Raw genomic sequence first — 22943 nt, 5'->3', positions numbered from 1 at the left:
TCTCACTGGCTCTGTGTAACACTTTTGTAAAGCGTGATCTCCTTTTACTAGCTGAGGAAAATAGGCTGGGAGGTCTGATTTTGCCGAAGGTCACACATCACTCAGAGTGGTCTGAATGTAATGTGCATCTGCCGTGCCCTGCTCCAATTCAATGTGGGGATTAAGTATATCTCCTGAGAGATGAAAACAAAGGTCTGGGGGTGGGGGGCATACAAGATTTAGTGAGCGTCCACAGGAAGGCACTAATCAGAAAGACTTCATGGAGGTCAAGGCAGATCTGGCCAATAAATGAACTGGAAAAAAGACATTGATCTTAAACAGGTGACTTTCTTGGTACAACACAGGATGTACGAATATCTGTTAGCAAGGATAGAGAAGGGGTGCGGGAGTCTTAGATGTCTCACTTTGGGGGGCTCCTCCGGGGGGAGGGGGACCTCCAGCCTCTCAAGTTTCCTCTCTCTTATGGAAGAGAAGGAGGAGAGGGAGAGGATAGGTGCTCTGAGGTGAGGCATCTCTAAGGTGCAGATGCTGAAAGTGCGTCTCACACACCCTTCTAAGATGGGTGCAGAGAGCCTATCCCCCACCCCCTTACTCCCCAGAGTGGAGGAGATGACCCTTGGCTTCCTCACCAGGTCTTGTCACCTTAGGGTGTGTGTGAGGGGGTGACTTTCTCTCCCAGCACTGAGCAAGGGATAGTTCTTTTTCTTCTTACCATAGGGTGTGTGTGTGTGTGTGTGTGTGTGTGTGTGTGTGTGTGTGTGTGTGTGTGTGTGTGTTACTGGAGGCGGATTATTCCTTTCTCCCTCACCTGGGGGTTGGGGAGATGGCACTTTCTCCCTGCTTTGGGAAGGGAGATAGTTCTTTTCTTTCTCATTCCCGCCTGTGTGTGTGTGTGTGTCCGCGCGCGAGAGAGGAATGGCTCCTCTCTCACCTCAGGGTGGGGAAGCTGACATTTCTCTTCGCTCCCAATGGGGACAGTTTCCCTCGCCTCCATCTCGGGTGGGACACGGTTCTTTTCTCCCCCAGTCAAAAAAGGGGTAGGGGCTCTCGGCTCCCCTTACCCACTTCTTGGGGAGCAGGACTGGCTTCCACGCCCTCCCCACAGAGCCGCGCCCAAGTCGCAGGAGCCCTGGCACTCCGCGGACCTCGAGTCTCCAGACCCCGCAGACTCCGAGTCCCCAGACCCCGGCAGACCCGAGGCTCCCAGCCAGCGGCAATTGGCGGCGAGTCGGGGGCGGCGCCGGCTCTGCGGAGAGGGGCGGGGCGATCTGTGGCCCCGCCCCGGCCCCGCCCGCTTCCTGGCGCTGAGCCTCGCGCCGCCCCGCCCGCCTGGCCCAGTCCTCCGCGGCTGTCTGCTGGGCTCGCGCGCCGCGGACTGAGCTTGGGCCGCCTCAGCCACCTCAGCCGCCTCAGCCCCTCGCCGCCGCCTGCGTCTCGCCCTCTGCGCCGCCCGGCCCCGCCGCCCCGCGCGCCCCCAGCCTCTCAGCCAGATGATGAACTTCCTGCGGCGCCGGCTGTCGGACAGCAGCTTCATCGCCAACCTGCCCAATGGCTACATGACCGACCTGCAGCGGCCGGAGCCCCAACAGCCACCGCCGCCGCCCCCCGGCCCGGGCGCGGCCTCGGCCTCGGCTGCGCCCCCAGCCGCCTCACCCGGCCCGGAGCGGAGGCCGCCGCCCGCCCAGGCGCCCGCGCCGCAGCCCGCGCCGCAGCCGGCCCCGGCGCCGTCGGTGGGCAGCAGCTTCTTCAGCTCGCTGTCCCAGGCAGTGAAGCAGACCGCAGCCTCGGCCGGCCTGGTGGACGCGCCCGCGCCCGCGCCCGCCGCTGCCAGGAAGGCCAAGGTGCTGCTGGTCGTCGACGAGCCGCACACCGACTGGTAGGTGCCCGGCCGCCGCCGCTGCCGCCAGGGGCTCGGGGCTGGGGGCGCGGGGGCCGCGCGGAAGCTGCTCCGGGGTCCAGGGAGGTGTCACAGCGACGAAACCAGCGTCTGGTGAGGAGAGGTCCTGCGAGCGCGCGTGTGTAGGGGGCGGGGGAGGCACTCACTGATCAGCCTCGAAAGGTGAAGTCTGAGGTAAAACAGCCCCTCAGTTGTCTCAAATCCCTCATAATATGCTGGAGCTACTTTATCCAGTAGAGAAGAGTCGTAAGAAGAAGTTTTTTTTTTTTTTTTTCTTTCTGAGGGGTCGCGGAGGGGACAGACTTTTCTGCCTCTATACATCAAAAGCTGAGGTGAAAAGGGTCCCAAAGCCCCGGAGGGACATTTAAGGCCAATAAAATGGGTTCTGCTTTATGAGGCTGGCGGGGGGGGGGGGGGGGGCGGGAGTCAGGAATTAAAATAGGTATTTTGAGGGGCGGGGAGGTGAGGTGGAGAGGGCAAAGGTATTTTTTTCACCTGGTCGGGTGAAGGCTGATGTCAGTATTGACATCAAGGCTGACCAGATCACAGATGTGGGAGCCCAGGTGTACACGGACCTGTACAGCATGGGGAAGTCGTTTGAGAATAGTACGATTCTTGTATTTTGTCCAGCCCCAGGTGTATGTGTGTGAGGGGGAGTCGGGATATGTGGATTAATAAAATCGTTTTTGGAAGGGGGTATGTGTTTTGGGGTGGAAGTGATAGTGGCTTTTTCCAGTCGAAAGGATGATGACCGAGGTAAAATATTCTGGATCATTAAAGGATCACAAATGAAAAAAGATCTGCCTTAGTGCAGGAGATGGGGAACTTAAATTTTTTTGTCTTCTCTTTTTCTTTCCTTTTTTTAAAAAGGGATATTCCAACTTGGAATGGTGAAGGTTGGGGGAATATGTGACCTCTGGTTGATAAAAGCATGAATGAGGTCTGTTTAAGACAAATTGGTTAAAAGAGGTTCTAATTTATGGAGGAGGAAATTGACCCAGGGGCACATGGTTGGGGTAGGAGGTATAGTGAAATTGACTGTGAGGGTCTTGAAGAAATGAAAAGGTGAGAGAAAGGGGTTGCTTTTTCTTCTGGACCATGGAAAGGGTTTTTTTTTTTTTTTTTTTCTGGCTTGTTTGTTGGTGGTTTTTCCTTTCCTCACTAGAGTTGGGATTGGAGACTAGACCTAAGTCTTTCCTCCCAAGAGGCAGGCACAGAGGGACCATGGAGCTATTTATCTCCATTTCCTCTTCTGACTGCTTCTCTGGTTTTCTCTATCATTTTCCTACTGGGAGACCTACAGGGAGAGATTGCTGGCGTGGGGGTGATGAAAGTGAGATGTAGATGTGGAGATGCCTTCCTGCTGGCCTGTAAATACGACCATTCTGAATAGTCACTTGGGTGACTATTGGCTTGTGTAGTTGGCTTTTTCTTAGGACAGCAGAGTAGAAAATCTAAAGGGACCTTTGTAAGGAAATGACAAAGGCACAGGGAAGAGTGTAATGGGGAAGGTAAGAGAGTGTACGACGGTGCCATTGGCAGTCCCCTAGGAGAATTACTCTAACTCAGTTCAAAATCAACAAGTGCTTAATAAGTGGGAAGGAAAGGTAACTAAGCTTTTTGAGCATTGTTATATGACAAACCCTGTACTAGTTGTTCGAACAGATCTCTTGTCAAATTTTTACCACCAAATTGAGGCTTAGAGAAAGTAAGTAATGTGTTCACATTCAAATGGTAGGACTATAGACCTATTTGACTCCATTATTGCCACTCCATTATATTACCTCCTATTATTATTATTTTATTATTAGTAATATTATTAGCTCCCTCTAGGGGCTAGGCAGTGTACCCACCTCACAGGGAACTCAGACTCTAATTTGAGAGACAAAACGAAAACAAAACAGTTAACAAAAAGGAATCTAGAATAATTAGTTGAGACTAGTGTTTCAGACATTCAATAGATGTAATGATTAGTGAGAGTTAAAGTTATTGGAGAAAGCTTCACAAAGGATGAGTCTTGAAGAAAGGCCAGGAAAAGGAGGGGAGAAATGAGAATGAAATCACTGCTTCATTTTTTATGCAAGAATCTGATCCTCCTGTACATGCTTCTGCTCTCCTACCCTGTTGAAGGCATTTGTTTTGGGTCTAATTACCAGTTAGGTACCCACAGGTAGGAAAATACTCATTTGTATGGGTATGTGTTTATAACTGCTTCAGTGGCTTGAGATTTGAAACTCTCCTAGGAAGACTACCTGCCTGGCATGAACCACAAAATTTACCTTGCCCTGGAGACTAGACTTCTGATGAAAGTAATAGAGGCCATTTTCCTATGGACTGACTCCCAAAGGTTTTCTCTGAAGTAATAACGTGGATTTATTAAAACTCATAAACCCAGTTTGAGTCTAGGGTCTGACAACAGTTCTGTGCTTCTGTGTTTCTGTGCTTAACAGCAGTTCACAGACTTGCAAAGTCTGTCTTCTTTAAGGTGTCTATGTTTGTTAAAAACATCTCAGTTAAATATTGCTGAGTGGTTTTATTGAAAGGTTTCTATGAATTAAGAAGCAGATGTCTGTTTATGACAAGCTCAGTGACTTTAAAAGGTGTTTTTTGTTCTAAAGGTTGATTTTAGTAAATTTGTCTTACAGTTTAAGCTACCTACATAGTATTCTGTGAGCAGGTGTCATACATGCCTGATACTGTTTTCTTGGCGCTTGAATAGGAAGTCAAAGTATAGCCTCCCAGTAAAATTTAAGAATTTTGGTCCTTTTTGAATTATGGAGTTTTAACAAGTATTTCAATAATTGGAAATCTAAAGGGGGGCTTAGAATAGGCAGCCCTGATACACAGCCGATTCTTTTGAATTTCTGTAGCATAATTGTAGGCAAAGGAATTTGGGGATCTTATCACTAACCAGGTTGATGGGAAAATTGGAGGGTGTTTCTCTCTCTCTTTTTTTGGGGGGGGGGGCTTGAAATGTGTTTTCATTGGGTGCCTGAGGCCTTGAGATTAATTGCACATTAAAGAATCATTGAAAAATGTTTCTATTCCACTAAAAAGTGATATCAAGCTCATTATATACCTTTTAAGTTAATTATTACTATAATTATTATATATAATAATTAATAATTTTATTTTAAGAAACTAGTATTATATAATAATAGCTGTATTAATATATAATAATATATATGTATATTGCGTGTACACACACACACACACACACACACACACACACACACACCTGTAAATGCGTGTCTTCTTTCACAGTTTGTACCTGAATTTGAAGTCCAGTTAAGATTGCATTTTAATGACCTTTGTGCTTAAACAAGGAACAAGCATCCATTTGTATATATTGTTTTTTCTGTGTTTTATATTCTCACTGGTTATGAGGTAAGTTTTCTCTCAGATTCTTCCCTGCCTCTGTTCCTGTGAGCCTAATTCCAGTGACCAAGTGCTTTTTCGACTTCAAATGTCTTAGTGTTTGAAAATCAGAATGGTATAGATGTTCTAGGGAGTATCTAGAGACTGCGGATTGGTAAATCCACAGATGTTTATTGAACACCTCTGTATAGGGTATATATGCTAAGAAAAATGAGACATAGTATCTCTCTTCTAAGATCTTTCTGTCTGGGTGAATAGACAAGATAAATACATTTAAAAAAGTTTCCAGAAACTTCCCCTCCTATTAGAACTATGGTCCTTGGATCAACAGAGTTGGCATCAACAGCAGCTTTTCTTTTTTTTTTTTTAATTTATTAAGGGATCATTTTACTACCTCTACTTTTGTCTTTGTTGTTGTTTTTAATTTTTTTAATTATGAAAGTATGATAACACATTTACAGGAGACTTGGAAAATACAGAAGGTTACATATAGTTCCACTATGTATTACAATTATTTTTTTAAGTAGATAAATTAAGATTTTAGTTGAAGTTTCAGTATCAAACACTCAAAAATTAATAGACTGAATATATAGATAAATAGAAGGATATAGTAGACTTGAAAAGTACTATGAACCAATTCAACATAATTTGATGTGTACAACTTTTACACAACAACAGAATTTGTAGGAACTACAATTTCTATGTAAGTTCCCATAGACTGTAAACTGGGAGACACTGGAACATATCCAGGGATATAAAACAAGGTGCAAAAGTTTCATGGTCTAAATGTATTAAAATCATATGGAGTCTGTTCTCTTATCACTATGGAATTATGTTAGAAATCAGTATCAAAAGATTTGAAAATAATCCACATATTTTCAAGCAAAATGTGACATTTACCAAGAAAGATCTTCAACTTAGCCATCAAATGTCTCAATAAAAAACTGAAAAAAACAGGGTAATTGCAGAGAATAAAGGAGTTAAATGAGAAATTAATATCAAAATGAGGAATTAGTATTAAAGATACTTTAAACAAAATCCCATGTATTTGGAAATTAAATGTCTACTTTTAAATGATGGGTGTATCTAAGAAGCCATAAGAAGGAAAATTAGAAACTATTTGTAATAGAATAAAAATGAAAAGAGAATTTATCAGAATTTGTTGCATACAACTGAAGCTGCTCAGCAATTGAATACAATATGGAGGCTTGAATAGGGTATGAAAACAAATAATGGACACTAGCATAAAATTTTGTGAAATTTAAACAAAATGTGTACTTGAGTTAATAATACTGTATCACTTTTTAATTTCCTGGATTTTTTTTCCAGCATAGTATTTCTTTATATTCTCAGAATTGGATTGGAAGTTTCAAGCCTCATTTGAATTTTTTTTCAATCACTAAGATAATAAATTTTCTCTACTTTTATCAGTAATACTAGATGCCAAAATACATAGAACTATATCAAAGTTTTACATGAATATAAATTAGAAATCTAGCATTCAATTCATACTAAGTAAAACAAGTGGAATCAAAATGTCATAAATTGTTTTAGCTAGGCAAAAATTCATAAATTTTCTAAAATATATATATTATACATTATATAGACTTCCCTGATGGCTCAGATGGTAAAGAACCCGCCTGGCAATGCAGGAGACATAGAGACATGGATTTGATCCCTGGGTCAGGAGGATCCCTTGGAGAAGGAAATGGCAACCCACTCCAGTATTCTTGCCTAGAGAATCCCATGGACAGAGAAGCCTTGCAGGCTACAGTCTCTGGAGTTGCAGAGTCGTGCACGACTGAGCGACTAACACACAGAGTCACACACATGCATTATATATACATATACATACACACACACACAACCTCTACTTTTAATATACTTTGGGCATTAGGACTTGCTTATTCTTTAATACACAGCAATATTAATTAAAAGGCACAAATAGATAATGGTTAGGCAATGAACTTGTCTGAAGACTGATGGGCACAGAACCCTTCTTAAGCAGGAGCTTTTTGAACTACAGATTATCAGGTCCCACTTGACGCCTACAGAATCATAATTTACATTTGAATAAGATCTCCAGGTGATTCACAAGCACATTAAATTTAGAATGCACTGAATTAAAGGTTATGTGATTAGTGCTAAAGTGTGGTAAAGCACCAACTACTATCCTTTTTTGAGCCACTGCTATATGTCGTGTGTGGTGCCACGTTCTTTACAAATATCGTTTGATCTCTACCACAACAGTGTATTGTATTGTGGATGTTTGAAAGAGGGAGAGATGGATGTGGGCTGGAATGGAAATAGTGAGATTTGAACTGAGCTGTAAAGAATTTAAATCAAAAGTGACAAGTTGGCTCAGTCCAGACAGTGGATGGCATAAGCAAAGTGCTCCAGTAGAAAAGATGGAGACCATCATGAGACCAGCTTGATGTGTGGTCTGGGAAGCACGTGTTTCCATTCCTCTCTGGTCAGTCTTTGGGCATTTCATTAAGAATAGGGGAATTCAAAGTACAGTAGCCTGGACCAGTGCTTATGTGTAGTTCGAGAGAAATATTTGAATTGAAACTTGGGGTGGGAAGCTCAAGTGAGATCTGAGGCTTCTCTCTGCCAAATGTTTTATCAATACGTCCTGTTTCTAATACAAACATACCAATTCCATAGAATTTCATTGTTCATAGCAACAGTAGCCTATAGCTTAGAATCCTAGGTTGTTAGAGCTGTTGTATCATCAGATTATTTTATAAATGAGGGAAATGTGGATCTGAAGAGGTAAAGTGGCTTGTTCAAGTTTACCAAGAACTAGGATCTAGAATTTTTAAGTCTTTCTTCTAAGCCCAGAGAAATGGAATGGTTTGCCCAAGGTCAAATAAGAAGTTAGTGAGAGAATGGAGACCAGAATTCTCATCTTCTGACTCTTTAGTTACTCTATCAGTAGATTCCTTAAATTTAACCCCTTTACTCTGTGAAAATTCTGTTGTGTCTGCGTCTTTTAAAGAGTTATTGTGGAATTGTGAATGCTTCAAAAGGAACCACATGAGCATAATATTGCACTAAATCTCCACCAGTAATTTCACTATCTTATTTGTGTTATTGTTGTTTCAGCAAAGGTCATGGTAAAATGATTGAAGGAGACTCTTAGAGCCTACTCATCAAACTCCAACAGTATAGTAAAGTTAGTAGGACTGTGGTATTAGGATGACCTTGCTCCCAGGGACGCATTTTTACCTTAGTGTCCCTATCTGCCTCAGACTGTTTACTGTCTTTCTGTACCCAAGTTCAGAATGGAGGCCAAAATAGCAAGTTTCCCAGAATCTCATACCTTCCCCTCAAATTTACAGAACAGTTAACTGGGACGTGTTCAGTTCACTTGAACATCTAAACATAAGCCAGGTGCTGGGGATGTAAGATTAAGTTGGGTGTAGGCCTTGTTCACTGAGATCTTCCAGTCCAGAAGGGGAGAGGACAGACATTTAAATAGGATTTTAGTATAGCATGGTAATTAGTATGCATAAGATGCTGTAGGAACACAGAAGAATGATGTTGTGGTTAGAAGTGTTTGTACCACTACTCGTTAAAAATGTGCCACTACTGAGCCTGATGGAGAAGGAAATGGCACCCAACTCCAGTATTTCTGCCTGGGAAATCCCATGGACAGAGGAGCCTGGCAGGCTACAGTCCTTGGAGTCGCAAAGGGTCAGACACGACTGAGTGACTGAGCAGCACTGAGCCTCCGCTCCAGAGCCTGGAAGCCACAACGACTGAAGTCCTGGGGCCTGTGCTCAGCAACAAGAGAAGCCTCCACAGTGAGAGTCCTGTGCACCGCAGCTAGAGAGGAGCCCCCTGCTCAATGCAACTAGAGAAAGGCCCAGGCACCAACGAAGACCCAGGACAGCAAGTAAAGACATAAATAAAAATTATTTTAAAACATGTGCCACTGTTACTCTTAGTTAAACCACGTCGCGTCTTTGGAATTTGATTCTCTAAACTCTTGTCAAATGAGAGCACTGAAACAGACATCCTCTAAGATCCTTTACGGCACGACATTAGTTCCATGTTATAGTTTTTGTGCATTTTTCTTTCAAAGACTTTGGCTCTATGATTTGTTCTATGTGGTAATGCTTTTGCAAACTTTTGAAAGAGGAGGCCTAGGTCAGTATATGGCTCACATGTCCTTGGATGAAAAGCTCATCTTCAAGTAGTGTCCTTTCAGTACCCCTTTCTTACAGCATTGCTATCGTGTGGTAGCCCCCCCCCAAAGGAGTTGATCCTGTAATGCCCACTGTGTGTTTCCTCCTCAGTAGTGGGCACTTGTGGTTGAGTTTCCCTCTCCCTGATAGATGGAAGAACATTTGAATACATACGCTGAAGGGTTGGCTACCCGCATTTATTTCTTCATCCCTGCTGGGTGCACTGTGTTGCACAGTTTGCACAACATATTCATACCCATTGTCTCATTTTATCTTCATGATGATGAACAAACAGGCTCATAAAATTAGTTGCTTGCCAAATATTAAATAGCTATTTAGCTCTCCAGCTCGCCGTTTTTTGATGTGCATGAACACCCCATGCGTGCTTTTCCTTCCTTTCTGGAGAACAGCTATGGTGCTCTCTGCCTCTTCTGCTCTCTCAGCCTGGGCATAAAGATGTCTTTCTTTTTTCTTTCTGTCTAAGACCTTTCTTCCATTCCACTCCTCCCAAGCCCAGCTTTAATCCCTTTCTAGGACATCGTGTGTATCTAATTCTCGTTTAGGGGACCTACCAACTTTATGAAGTAACTTGAGCCTGATTTAATCCTGCAGAAGGAGGCTTGGGCTTTGTGGGAGTAAACTGGAAATGCCCTCTCTCTATTGTGGGCTTGAATCCTTGGAGGGGCCCTAATATTAATAATAACACAGCTTAAGACTGTGTTTTCTTTTATACCTCCAAGTTTTAGTGATATAGAATGAGTCTTCTGTTGTTGGACCCTGTGATGTGCCTCTTGGCACACCTATGGATATAATTCCCTCTTCAGTCCTATCGCATCCTGAGGCATAGCTGATGATAAGAATTTAAGTTCTGTAGAGTCCTGTGTTTACTAACATTTTAACTCCTGGGGAAAAGGGAAGCAATGAAAGATTGATCTGCTAATCAGTTAGCGAAGAGCTAATAAGTCCAGTGCGTTAGTTTCCATGAAGACTACAAAATAAGTGAAAAACTTAGAGTCAGATAAATTATATAATGCATGCTTTCACTTTTGAGAACTTGTACAGAATCTTAGGGAAGACAAAATTAACATTGTATAGTGGAAAGATCATTGCAAACATTTAAAATATCTGGATTCACATCTCTCCTCTGCCATGTAACTTTTTGTTTCACTTTTGTTTCAGGCAGTTTAACTGTTGAAGCCTCCTTTTCTATTTCAGAAATTAGGGATTAGAGCTAAATCATTTATCTTCAGAGTCCTTTAGAAATTTTATTTCTAAAGGTTATATTGTTTGATGATATAAAGAGTTGTTCAGAGAAGGAAGAAATCACTGTGGTCTGGTAAAGTCACAAAATACGTTGCAGAAGGGCTAGGTCTGAGCTAGGCTTTGAAGGCTGAGTGAGATATTCATAAGGAAGGAGAGAGGCATTACAGTTAAAAGGAAGAGAAAGAAAAATTACAACAGCAGTAATGCATAAAATGTGTGTAAGAGAACTTTAGGCTAGTCAGCATACACGTTTCAGGACAGGGAAAAGAGGAAGGAAGGTTTGGATAAGCGGGGTGAAATGATGACAGGAGAAATGATGACAATAATATCTAATGATGACAATAATATCTAAAAAGAACCCCTATCACATTGTATAGGGGTTCTTTTATACAGAAGGTTGTTTTTGAGATGGCTTATTTGTAGACACTTTATACTTGAGGACTGTGACATCCATGTCTCATTTAATCCTCCATACAGTAGTATTTGGGCTTTCGAGGTGTGTGTGTGTGTGTGTGTGTGTGTGTGTGTGTGTGTGTACATATGGGGCTTCCCAGGTGGCTCAGTGGTAAAGAATCCCCTGCCAATGCAGGAGATGTAGGTTCGATCCCTGGGTTGGGAAGATCCCCAGGAGAAGGAAATGACACCCCACTCCAGTATTCTTGCCTGGGAAATCCCATGTACAGAGGAGCCTGGCAGGCTACAATCTGTGGGGTTTCAAAGAGTCAGACATGACGTAGCGACTAAACAGCAGCAGCATATGCATATCTGCTATTTATTTATTATTTCTGATTGCACTGTGGGTCACGCAGAATCTTAGTTTCCCAACCAGGCATTGAACCCGTGCCCCCTGCATTGGGAGCACAGAATCTTAACCTCTGGACCACCAGGGAAATCCCAAGGTGTTCTAAGTAGATGTATTAACTCATTTACTAAGTTATAAAACAGATTACTGTTGTTAATCTAATTTTACAAAGGAGGAAACTCATGGTGAATTTGAGATTTGAACCCAGGTAGTTCAACTCTTAAGACTATGTTCTGCAGTCACTAGATAACAATGTTCCAAATTTCTCCTTGGCACCGAACACGTTGGTATTTCTTTTCCTCAATGTCACAGACATGTGTTTTATGTTGAGCGATGTCTTGTTCTCTGTGAACTTCAGTTTCTTCAACTGTAAAGAGGAAATAAAGTATATTTCAAAGGGTTCTTGTGAGAATCCGTTGACATAAACTCTCAAAAATGCTTAATGTGACTAGGACCTGGGAAATATTCAATAAATGTTCCATCATGACAAGCAGATTTTCATAGCAGCTTTGAGGCAGCAGCTTACATATGAGTATTTATAGGAGCCTTCAAGTCAAGTAACATCATTTGTAGACAGGTTTCTATGACACTAAAAATAATTTTGAAAAATAGGACAAACCTAAATGAATATTCCTTCATTTTGGTTGGAGTAATTTGTTGCACATAGTTGAGAAAACACTGATTACTAATGTTTTGAAACAGTCTTGGGGTAAGTAGTTTTTGAGATGGCTCAGTTGTAGAAATTATACTTTGAGGACTGTCACATCCATTTTCTCATTTAATCCTCCATACAGTAGTTTTTGGGCTTCCTAGACAGCACTAGTGGTAAAGAACTCACCTGTCAATGCAGGAGATGTAAGAGACACAGGTTTGATCCCTGGGTCAGGAAGATTCCCCTGGAGGAGGGCATGGCTACCCACTCCAGTATTCTTGCCTGGTGAATCCCATGGACAAAGGAGCCTGGCGGGTTAGCATCCTTGGGGCTGCAAAGAGCTGGTCGGACACAACTTAGCGTGGGTGCATGGTAGTATTTGTGGGGCAATAATTAATGCTATTTTAATTTACCTATGAAAGAATTAAGGTGGGAAGGTTACCCAAGGTCAAATAGCCAGGAAGTGATACAGTCAGGACTACCACCCAGGTCTCTGTCTTTGAATCTTGTGCATTTTTTCTATGGGCTTCCTAGACTGAGTTGCAGGTGCCATAGAGCTAGCTGGTTAACTAATTTAGTTAGAAACTTGTTTTAAATGAACAATATTATTAGTTATTCCAGCCATTTGTTAAACTTTGTTTGCCATGAGTATTTAGATTAATGATTTTCCTTTAGTGCTACCTTGGGGTTCTCTTGCAGAAACTGTTATATTTGACACAAAAAAACAGTGAAACAGTGCCATGAAAGATGGTCACAGGAAGGTTGGAACTGGTATTTATCTTCTCTGGTGAGGCTGGAGCCAAAAGACCTCAAGAAGCACCATGATGTTCTGGACAGCTTTGGAGATTTGTAGTCAGAAGGTCTGGGTTTAATTTAATGATAGCAAGCTGCTATTCTCTGAGTCTCAGTTTCTTCATCCTTAAAACTGAAGTCATAAAACCTGCTCTGCTTTCTTCATAGGATTGTTGTGAGGTCAGATTTCAAACAGTAACATCCACAACAGATTAAAATATGTACATATTGAAACTGTAGCTACAGGTGGGCCTAAGAGTAGATATGAGGAAGAATTCCACACTTAATTTCCTTCTAAGTATTGTCATGGGATTCCCAGGTGGCCAAGTGGTAAAGAATCCACTTGCCAGTGCAGGAGGACATAGGTTTGATCCCTGGGTCAGGAAGATCCCCTAGAGAAGGAAATGGCAACCCACTCCAGCATTCTTTTTTTTCTTTTTCTTTTTTATTATTAGTTGGAGGCTAATTACTTCACAACATTTCAGTGGGTTTTGTCATACATTGATATGAATCAGCCATAGATTTACACGTATTCCCCATCCCGATCCCCCCTCCCACCTCCCTCTCCACCCGATTCCTCTGGGTCTTCCCAGTGCACCAGGCCCGAGCACTTGTCTCATGCATCCCACCTGGGCTGGTGATCTGTTTCACCATAGATAGTATACATGCTGTTCTTTTGAAACATCCCACCCTCACCTTCTCCCACAGAGTTCAAAAGTCTGTTCTGTATTTCTGTGTCTCTTTTTCTGTTTTGCATATAGGGTTATCATTACCATCTTTCTAAATTCCATATATATGTGTTAGTATGCTGTAATGTTCTTTATCTTCCTGGCTTACTTCACTCTGTATAATGGGCTCCAGTTTCATCCATCTCATTAGGACTGATTCAAATGAATTCTTTTTAATGGCTGCCACTCCAGCATTCTTGCCTGGAGAATCCCATGGACAGAGGAGCCTGGTGAATTACAGTCCATGGGTGTGGAAACAGTTGAACACAACTGAGTGACAGAGCACACACAAAGTATTGTCATGGGCAATTTTTCTATCTAATTAGGAGTAAGCATTTAGGGGGAAAAAATAGTTTTTCCCAAGTATCAGGGCTGCTGATTCTAATTAGAACTGTGGAAACTGTGGTTAATTTTGTTTTTTCACTTTTCTGTGCCTTGCTTCTCCACTGATGCCTTTCATTCTTTGTCCATGGCCTCCTGTGGCCTAGGACCCATTCCAGAGGTGAACATATTTTCTAAAACAAATTTGGGAATGAGGTCTTGTTTTTCAGTAAGAAAATAGTCTGAGAGATGTTTAGATGCTGAAATATGGAAATTGGGGGGAAATTTGGGTCTTCCCTGGTGGCTCAGATGGTAAAGAATCTGCCTGCAATGCAGAAGACCCGGGTTCAATCCCTGGGCCGGGAAGATCCCCTGGAAGGGGGCATGGCAACCCACTCCAGTATTCTTGCCTGGAGAATCCCATGGACAGAGGAGCCTGGCAGGCTACAGTCCATGGGTCACAAAGAGTAGGACATGACTGAGCGACTAAAACATTTTGGAGGTTGAAGACAATGGTGGTTGCTGATAGGAACCTCTTTGAAATCCATAGATTCCTGGCCAAGTTGTTGTTGGCCTCCTTATATCTGAGCTTTTCATTTTCAGCAGGCTGAGTTAATCTTTGTTCAGTATGAGTTGTCAGTGGCTATTGACAATCCCTTTTTACAGGTTTTTGCATTTTCATAGAAAGAGCTGGAAAATAGAAAAATCTTCTGTAACCCGAAGTAATGAACAGTGCAATTTTAGCATTAAGATAGGAGGAAAACGAGAATCATACTTTATTGCCACCCACTCACATGAAAAGTCTACTCTTTAAAAGAAAAAATTATCATGACTTGGCAAAGAGGGGTGAGATCAATTTTCCTGTAGCCCCTGAATGACTTACACAGTCAGATCAGGCTGAAAAATGTACTGACCTTAACTTTCACCCTGGAAGGAAATTGTAGCATTTGTGATTCTGTAATAAAGCCATATATTTAAGTAAAAGTTTATAACGTATTACATACTTCAACTTGCATGTATCGTCTCATTTAATTGTCACCTTAACTGTGTGAAATAAGTTGGTATCGTTGCCTATTTTGATTAGGAAACCAGTGCTCAGAGAGAGTGTGGTTTATTTAAAGTTACAACATGAAACAAGTAGAACTGTATCAAAAATCTAGATTCTTCTTTCTCCGCACCCTTCTCTCCTTGCTCAGTGTCCCTTTCTCCATGCAGCTAAACTTTCTGAGCTCTGCATTAGTCAGTAACGATGTTCTTGCCTCAAAGCACCAAGGACAGATGAAAGATTGCCTAAGCTGAAAAGAGCCTGTATGGTCTGTGACAGGTGCTGCGTAGGTTGGTTGAAAAATAACTTAAAGATTGTCTCCTTTCCCTACGTGTTTTTTGTTAATGCTTATAATACTCTGATGACTTAGAGTCCTTCTGGTGCCTCTGGTATATTTCAGACTGCTTTTAAGTTGTCAGGAAAGAGAATGTTCACTCCAGAGCTCAATTCCCTTAAAGCTTCTTAGTTTCCTTTTGTACCTGGGTATTTATTTCTTAGCCAGAGCCACACCCACTCTTCCTCACCTCAATTCCAGCTGGAGTCATACATAAGGTTCTGCGAGTCAAGAGCAGCGAATTTGGAGGCAAAGAATATGAAGCTCCTGTCCCTTCTGACTCTGCCTTTTCCCTGAATATCTGCAACATCCTGCTGCTGTGTCCACTTAGCAGAACCCCCTGCCTTTCTCTAGACCCTTCAACAGCAAAGGTCGGGGCAGTGGCTTTGAGGGAAGAGAGACTTTCCAGAGATGCTTCAGTGAGATGATTTGGTTTTCCCCATAGTTAGAGCTTAAAAACAGCCATAGAGACCAGCTATTTGTTTGTTTTTGACCTCGTGCTTTCGGGATCTTAGATTTCCTGGGTTCCCCTCTGTGAAAGCATGAAGCCCAAACCACTGGACCACCAGGGAATTTCCACCTTGTCTTTGTTTTTAATTATCCACTTCTTCACCCCTTCTTGGGGATTAGTTTGAGGTTTCCCATTTATCTCATTAATTCTTTCATGAAATAAGGAACTAGTGCTATAATGCTGAACACAAGTGACATTGTCCTGTCTTCACAAAGCTTATAGTTTATTTGGGAAAGTAGTCAATTAAACAAGCAGTGTAATAAAGTATGCTTTATTATTATATCAACACGATTAAGTGAAGTTTTAAATAGAACATGTTTCTATCATAATTTCACCATAGCAGTAGAGCAGCTGTTACATTTTTATATTCTCTTCCAATATTTGTCTAAATACAAGCATATTTTTACAGAATTGTGGTTGTTATTTAGCTGTAATTTCATATTTTGTTTTTCCCTTATAAATGATTTTTATATATTGTTACATAGTCTTAATAATTATATATATTTTAAGAACTGTTGTATCATAAATTATTCAGTTATGTTTCTATTAGAGAACTGTGTTGACTTCCAATTTTTCAACATAATTACATAGTAATGCCATAGGCATTTTCGTTTTTCAGGATATGAACTATTTGATCGAATATTATGATAATACGACTCAGCATTGGCTCTCTTGGCTCAAATCTCAATGTAAAACACAGCTAGTTGCCAGAATTAATGCAAATTGCAGGACACATTGATCACTGACACTTTGAATGCCCCTGAGGGCCTGGGGCTATGCTTTGTGAGTGTTGCTTAAAAAAAAGAAAGATTATGATGATATATGTAGCTTTTGGTAGATTTTGCTATATTGTTTCCTATAAAAGGTTTTTCCAGTTTGCAGTCCATCAACTAAATTCACCTCACTTTTCTGCAGTTTTGAATAGTTTATCAAATATTTCTATGAGTACAGATGAGTTGAATGTTTTCCCTAATGTTTGTTGATAAATATGTGAAACAATTGCTCTGGGATTTTTGGCATTTTACTGGTTGATTTGCTAACTTGATGGTTTGATTTTGAATGGGACATTCATTGTCAATGAAGAGGAATGGATAACAGTGGTAGAATGTCTTCTGGGGATTTGCTCTAATTTGACAAAAAACTTCTATGATTGTAGCATTAAGAGTCAGATTGTTTGAGCTAAAATCAGTACTCTGTGTAGACCTGACACCTGTGGGGTCTACAGTGGACTGTGAGCTCCGAGACCTATGTTTTATTCTTTGCCTCAGAATTTAGCAGCCTGGCCAATGCTGCTGCTGCTAAGTCACTTCAGTCGTGTCCGACTCTGTGCGACACCATCCCTGGGATTCTCCAGGCGAGAACACTGGAGTGGGTTGCCATTTCCTTCTCCAATGCATAAAAGTGAAAAGTGAACTTGAAGTCGCTCAGTCGTGTCTGACTCTTCGCGACCCCATGGGCTGCAGCCTACCAGGCTCCTCCGTCCATGGGATTTTCCAGGCAAGAGTACTGGAATGGGGTGCTATTGCCTTCTCCAATACGATGCCTCAAAAAAAAAAAAAAAAAAAAAAACTGTTGAAGGAATATGAATTTCTTGGGATAGTCTCCTTGGGATAGAATGTCAATATCATTCTCACATCCTTACCATTAAAATTCATTCTTTGGATCTCAAAAACTTTCTAATCTTGGATGCCTCTAGGAATTTATGAATACCTATAGGAGGATGAGTGTGGCGCTCTCAGGAACATATTGGAGATTATAACCACAATACAAGAGCAACACTCTGAAGAGGTGGAATAAAAAATGGATACTCAGTGATGCAGGTGTAGAGAGGGAGTGAGAGAGATGCTGAGAAGAGTAGTGGGCAGTTGTCAGGAATAAACCTCATTTATTGCAGAGAATCCCAGGAATATGAGAACAGGAAGGTAACACTGGTGATAACCTGAACTTTGGTGTCCATATGTTTAAATGCAGATGAGGATATTTGCTTTCCAGGTTTGTTGTGCCACTTTATTTAAATAAAGTAGGTTATAAAAGTGCTTTGTAAACTCTGAAGTGCTATGTGAATAAAAAATCATTGTTATCATGTAGGAAACCAAGGAGTAGAGGGATAAAGTTACTTCTATTTTTTGCCAGGAACTAGATTTCATCTTCATATTTTGCAGTCAGTCTTCATCATTTGAAGATGAAATGGAAGTTTCTAAAGTATTATCTGCGCCCCGACCCCCGACCCCTCACCAAATATAATAGTGAGGAAGAATGGAGGATGGGGTTGGGTAACTTTAGGGACTGAATAGACTTTGTTAAGCTTTTTGTCAAATGCTTTTAACCAAATGATAAGTTTCTTTGTGCCCAAGTCCTTTTCCTAGAGCATGAAGCATAGCAAAAGAGGAGGATAAAAGAACCTGAGCATGGCTGTGTTCAGAGGTGGTAAGTGATTTGACTGAGGCAGTGGGTTAAGATATGGAGGAATCATGAGCTGATCCTGGATTAGTAGATTAGGATCCAGCAAGGAGAACCTTGAATACAATGCTTAGACATGGTCAGTAGAGAACAGTGAAGGTTTTGGAACAGGAGAGTAATTCAATCAGTACTGTGTTTAGGAAGGTTTTTCTGGGATGCCTGCTTAGTTGCTCAGTCGTGTCTGACTCTTTATTGCCCCATGGACTGTAGCCTACCAGGCTCCTCTGACCATAGGATTTTCCAGGCAAAAATACTGGAGTGAGTTGCCATTTCCTACTCCAGGGGATCTTCCCAACCCAGGGATCAAACCCGCGTCTCTTGTATCTCCTGCGTCTCCTGCACTAGCAGGCAGATTCTTTACTGATGTACTACCTGGGAAGCCCATTTATCTGGGGATGGTGTAGAAAATGGGGAGGGGGAAGAACTTGTGCAGGGCTGGAGACCAATTTGGTGCATGCTTTGGTTGTCCATCTGTGAGACACTGAAGGCTTCTAAAAGGACTATGGTAGTGGAAAAGAAGGGGTCAACAAAGGGTGTCAGAGCATGTAGTCCCAAGCTGAAGGAACTCTGGGACATTATGACCTTTAACCTGTTATCTCTCCCAGAGATTTGTTTCCCCTGTAAACTTTTTTGAAAATTGAAGTATAAAAATACATGAATAGTAATAGTTCAGTGAGTTTTTACAGAGTATAAAGTCTGAGCCAAGTCAAGATATACAACATAACCTCTAAGCCTCTGTAAGCCTCAGTCCTGGCTCAGACAGAAAAGAATCTGCCTGCAGTGCGGGAGACCTGGGTTCAATCCCTGTATTGGTAAGATCCCCTTGAGAAGGAAATGGTAACCCACTCCAGTATTCTTGCCTGGAGAATTCCATGGACAGAGGAGCCTGGTGGGCTACAGTCCACAGGGTCACAAAGAGTCAGACATGACTGAGCGACCAACACTTTCACTTTCAAGCCTCTATAACCCCTTCAGTCATTACTTCTCCCTCCCCAACAGGTAATCATTATTTTGACTTCCTTCACCATATGTTAATGTTGCCTGGTTTTGAGCTTCCTATAAATAGAATCAGGCGGTACTAACTCTTTTGTCTGGCTTCTTTTGTTTGACATTATGTTTTTGAGATTTCTCTGTTTTCTGGTATGGAACATTAGTTCATTCTTTTCTAGTGCTCATTTGTATTTCACTGTATGACTATATCACAATTTATTTATCCATTCTGCTATTGATGGACATGTAAGTTGTTCCCAGTTTGAGGCTGAATAATCAATTTATTCAAGTTATGAATTATACTGCTATGAGAAATTCCTTTACATGTCTTCTGATAAATGTAAGCTCTTGTTTCCTACCCAAGAGTGTAATCTGCTGGGTTATAGGGCATATGCAAATTCAGCTTTAGTTCAGTTCAGTTCAGTCTCTCAGTTGTGTCCGACTCTTTGTGACCTCATGAATCGCAGCACACCAGGCCTCCCTGTCCATCACCAACTCCTGTGTCTTGGTCAGCTTGGGGTGCTGCAGTACATACCACAGGCTGGTTTAATGAGCAGTTATTTCTTTCTCACAGTTGTGAGGCTAAAAGTCCCAGATCAGGTTGCCAGCATGACCAAGTTCTTTTGAAAGTCCTCTTCTTGGCTTGTTGATGCCACCTGCTTGCTTTATCTTCGCATGGTAGAGAAACAGCTCTGATCTCATCAGCTCCTTATGAGGGAACCAATTCTGGTGGGGTTCCACTCTTATGAGTTCTTCTAAACCCAATTACCCCCCAAATGCCCCAAAACTCCACTCCAACAGGGGCTCCACTCTTATGAGTTCATCTAAACCTAATTACCCCCCAAATGCCCCACTTCCAACTACCATCACACTGGGAATTGGGGCTCAACATAGGGGTCGTGGCAAGGGACACAAACATTCAGTCCATAATAACTCAGTATTGTAATATTTTAAGGGGTTTCCCAGGTGGTGCTAGTGGTAAAGAACCTGCCTGACAGTGTAAGAGATGTAAGAGACGTGAGTTCGATTCCTGGGTCAGGAAGATATAGTGGAGGAGGGCTTGGCAATTCACTACAGTGTTCTTGCCTGGAGGATCTCATGGACAAAGGAGCCTGGTGGGCTACAGTCGGTAGGGTCGCACAGAGTTGGACACGACTGAAGTGACTTAGCAGCAGCAGAAGTGACTTAACACGCATGCACGTAGTATTTTAAATGTCAAAGGCTTAAATTATAAGAAACTTGAACAGAGAGGGCTGAACCTAGCATAAAGGAAGAAAGGGACTGCAGTCCTCCCTTTGCATCCTCAGGGGATTGGTTCCAGGACCCCTTTCCCTACAAATCTATGAATACTCAAGTCCCTTGTATAATAATGGTGAAGTATTTTCCATACAAACTATGCCCATCCTCTCATATACCTTAAATCATCTCTGGATTACTTATAATACCTTCAATACTGGAGTGGGTTGCCATGCCGTTCTCTAGAGGATCTTCCCAACCCAGGGACTGAACCTGGGTCTCCTGCATTGCAGGCAGATTCTTTGCCATCTGCGCTACCAGGGAAGTCGAATACAATGTAAGTGCTATGTAAATAGCTGTTGCATGGCAAATTCAAATTTTGCTTTTTGGGGGAACTTTCTGGAATTTTTTTTTTTTTTTTTTTTGAATTTTTTTCCCCAAATGTTTTTGAACCCCAGTTGGTTGAATCTGTGGATGCAGTATCTCAGGTACAGAGAGCCGACTGTGCTGGTTATTGAAGGCCTGCCACATACCAGATACTGCCTCAGTGCTTTTACTTACATTGTCTCATTTAATCAAGATAACTTGCATGTACACTGTGCGCTCAGTGTTATTGCATTGATGTTACAGGCCAGAAAACAGACTCACAGGTCAGGGAGCTCATAATTACTTCCAGAATCCAACCTAGATCTGCTTGAATCAAACAGTCACATCACATAAAACTGCAGTTTGTCAGTGAGGTGTTTTTGGTTTTTTGTTGCTTAAAGGGGGCTCTTCCTGATGACCCCGAAGTTCCCTCATATACATAGTCCCCTCTGAGACTTAGACTTAGCTGACCCTATAAACAACAGCCTCCCAGCCAGGCATCCCCCCGCCTTGTGCCCTCTCTGCTTCCCCACTGAATCTCTTAGCAGCCAGTCATTAAGACTGTCTCAGGGTAGTTATTATCCTGCCACGTCCTCCAGCTAGGAGTTTTTAATGCTAGCCGAGCCTCTTATTTCTCTCTCTCACCAGTTTTCTTCATGTAGCTTTCCCCCTCCCAAGACTAGGAAGACAGACATGACATGTAATAGAAAAAGCTAGAAGGCAGGAGACCTAATACGAAGTACTAATACTACTAAATACTAATACTGACCCTAAGACTAAATTGTATGCTCTTGAATGTCACCTGCTCTTGATCCAGGTTTTCTAATTTATTAGAAAGGAGATTGGATTGTGGTTGGTGGTTACATGGGACATCCTCAGGGCTTACTGCGGAAAGACTCAAGCAGAAGATACTTTGAATCCTCTGTATATGATTGTAAACAGAGCAGCTCTGGTTTTACTTTTGTTGTGTATATATTGAGCTTCCTCCTGAGATTTTAGTTAAGGTGGAAGATTATATGAAAGTACATGTTTGAAATCCACTAGACCAGATGATATCTATTAAGTCAGTGTATCACTTTGTGAAAACTTTATGAAAGATTATGAGTGGCAAAACTGAAATAAGCAAAATTTTCATCCTTCACACACACACACACACACTTACAAGCCTGCATACACACACACACACACACACACACACACACACACACACACACACACACACACACACACACACACACACACTTACAAGCCTGCATGCTCTTCTGTGATCACTGTAAGGGAGTGGGGCAGATATAATGAGTTTTGCCCAGGGTGGTAGGTTGTGGAAAGATTAACCAAAGAGGAGGCATCTGAGCTGGCCTTAAAGGAAGAGTAGAGCTTCACTAGGTGGATTAGGAGACTGGAGAGAGAAGCCATTTCAGGCAGAGAAATGAGGCAGGAAGGCATGGAAAAACACTGCTCTTTTAGAAGTATTGTGTTCTTGGTGTAGAGGTTGTATATGATGGAAAGAGAAAGGAGGAGGAAAGCCAGGTGACGAGGCCTCTTTGTCAAGGGACTTGAACATTTGAGGACTAATGAAGTGTGGATGTCATTTGAATTAGCACTATTCATTCATCTGGGGCTCCTTTAGTCTCGGGACCCCTGCTCCAACAGCAGTGGTTTTGCATGGTAGCTATGGCAATGGTGATGCTCACATACTCAGAAGTGACTTTGATTAGAGGCAACCTTGCTGATCTGCATTAATTTCTTCTTAATTGGCTAGGAGTACTGGGCATATATGTGTCCTAATTGTATAAAACGAAAGGATGGGTGTGGGGGAGGCTCTGCTTGTGGGCAGCGACTTTCTGCACTGTAATAAACTCAGTAGTGTCTTTACCATTTACATTCATCAAGAGTGGAAGTGGCAAGATTGTCATTTTACCTCCTGTGTGAAAAACTAGAGTCAGGCTAGTGGCTCAGACTTCACAGCTCTTCT

General features: G+C 42.1%; 1 protein-coding gene across 2 annotated transcripts in view; it reads left to right on the top strand.

The window, feature by feature from the left end:
- Positions 1-1490: 1490 nt before the first annotated feature.
- SYN2 (synapsin II) overlaps positions 1491-22943 on the top strand; it is a 150375-nt gene continuing 128922 nt past the window's right edge. For both annotated transcript variants that reach the window (XR_009690403.1, XM_061128915.1), the window contains exon 1: positions 1491-1876. Coding sequence is in view for 1 of the 2 variants with exons in the window: in XM_061128915.1 (XP_060984898.1) it covers positions 1491-1876 (386 nt within the window). In the remaining variant the exon portion in view is untranslated. The remainder of the gene's footprint in view (positions 1877-22943) is intronic.

This window comes from Dama dama, chromosome 24 (assembly GCF_033118175.1).
Source record: "Dama dama isolate Ldn47 chromosome 24, ASM3311817v1, whole genome shotgun sequence".
Lineage (NCBI taxonomy): Eukaryota > Metazoa > Chordata > Mammalia > Artiodactyla > Cervidae > Dama > Dama dama.
Note: the sequence above shows the minus strand (reverse complement) of the source record. Positions and strands in the feature narration are given on the sequence as shown.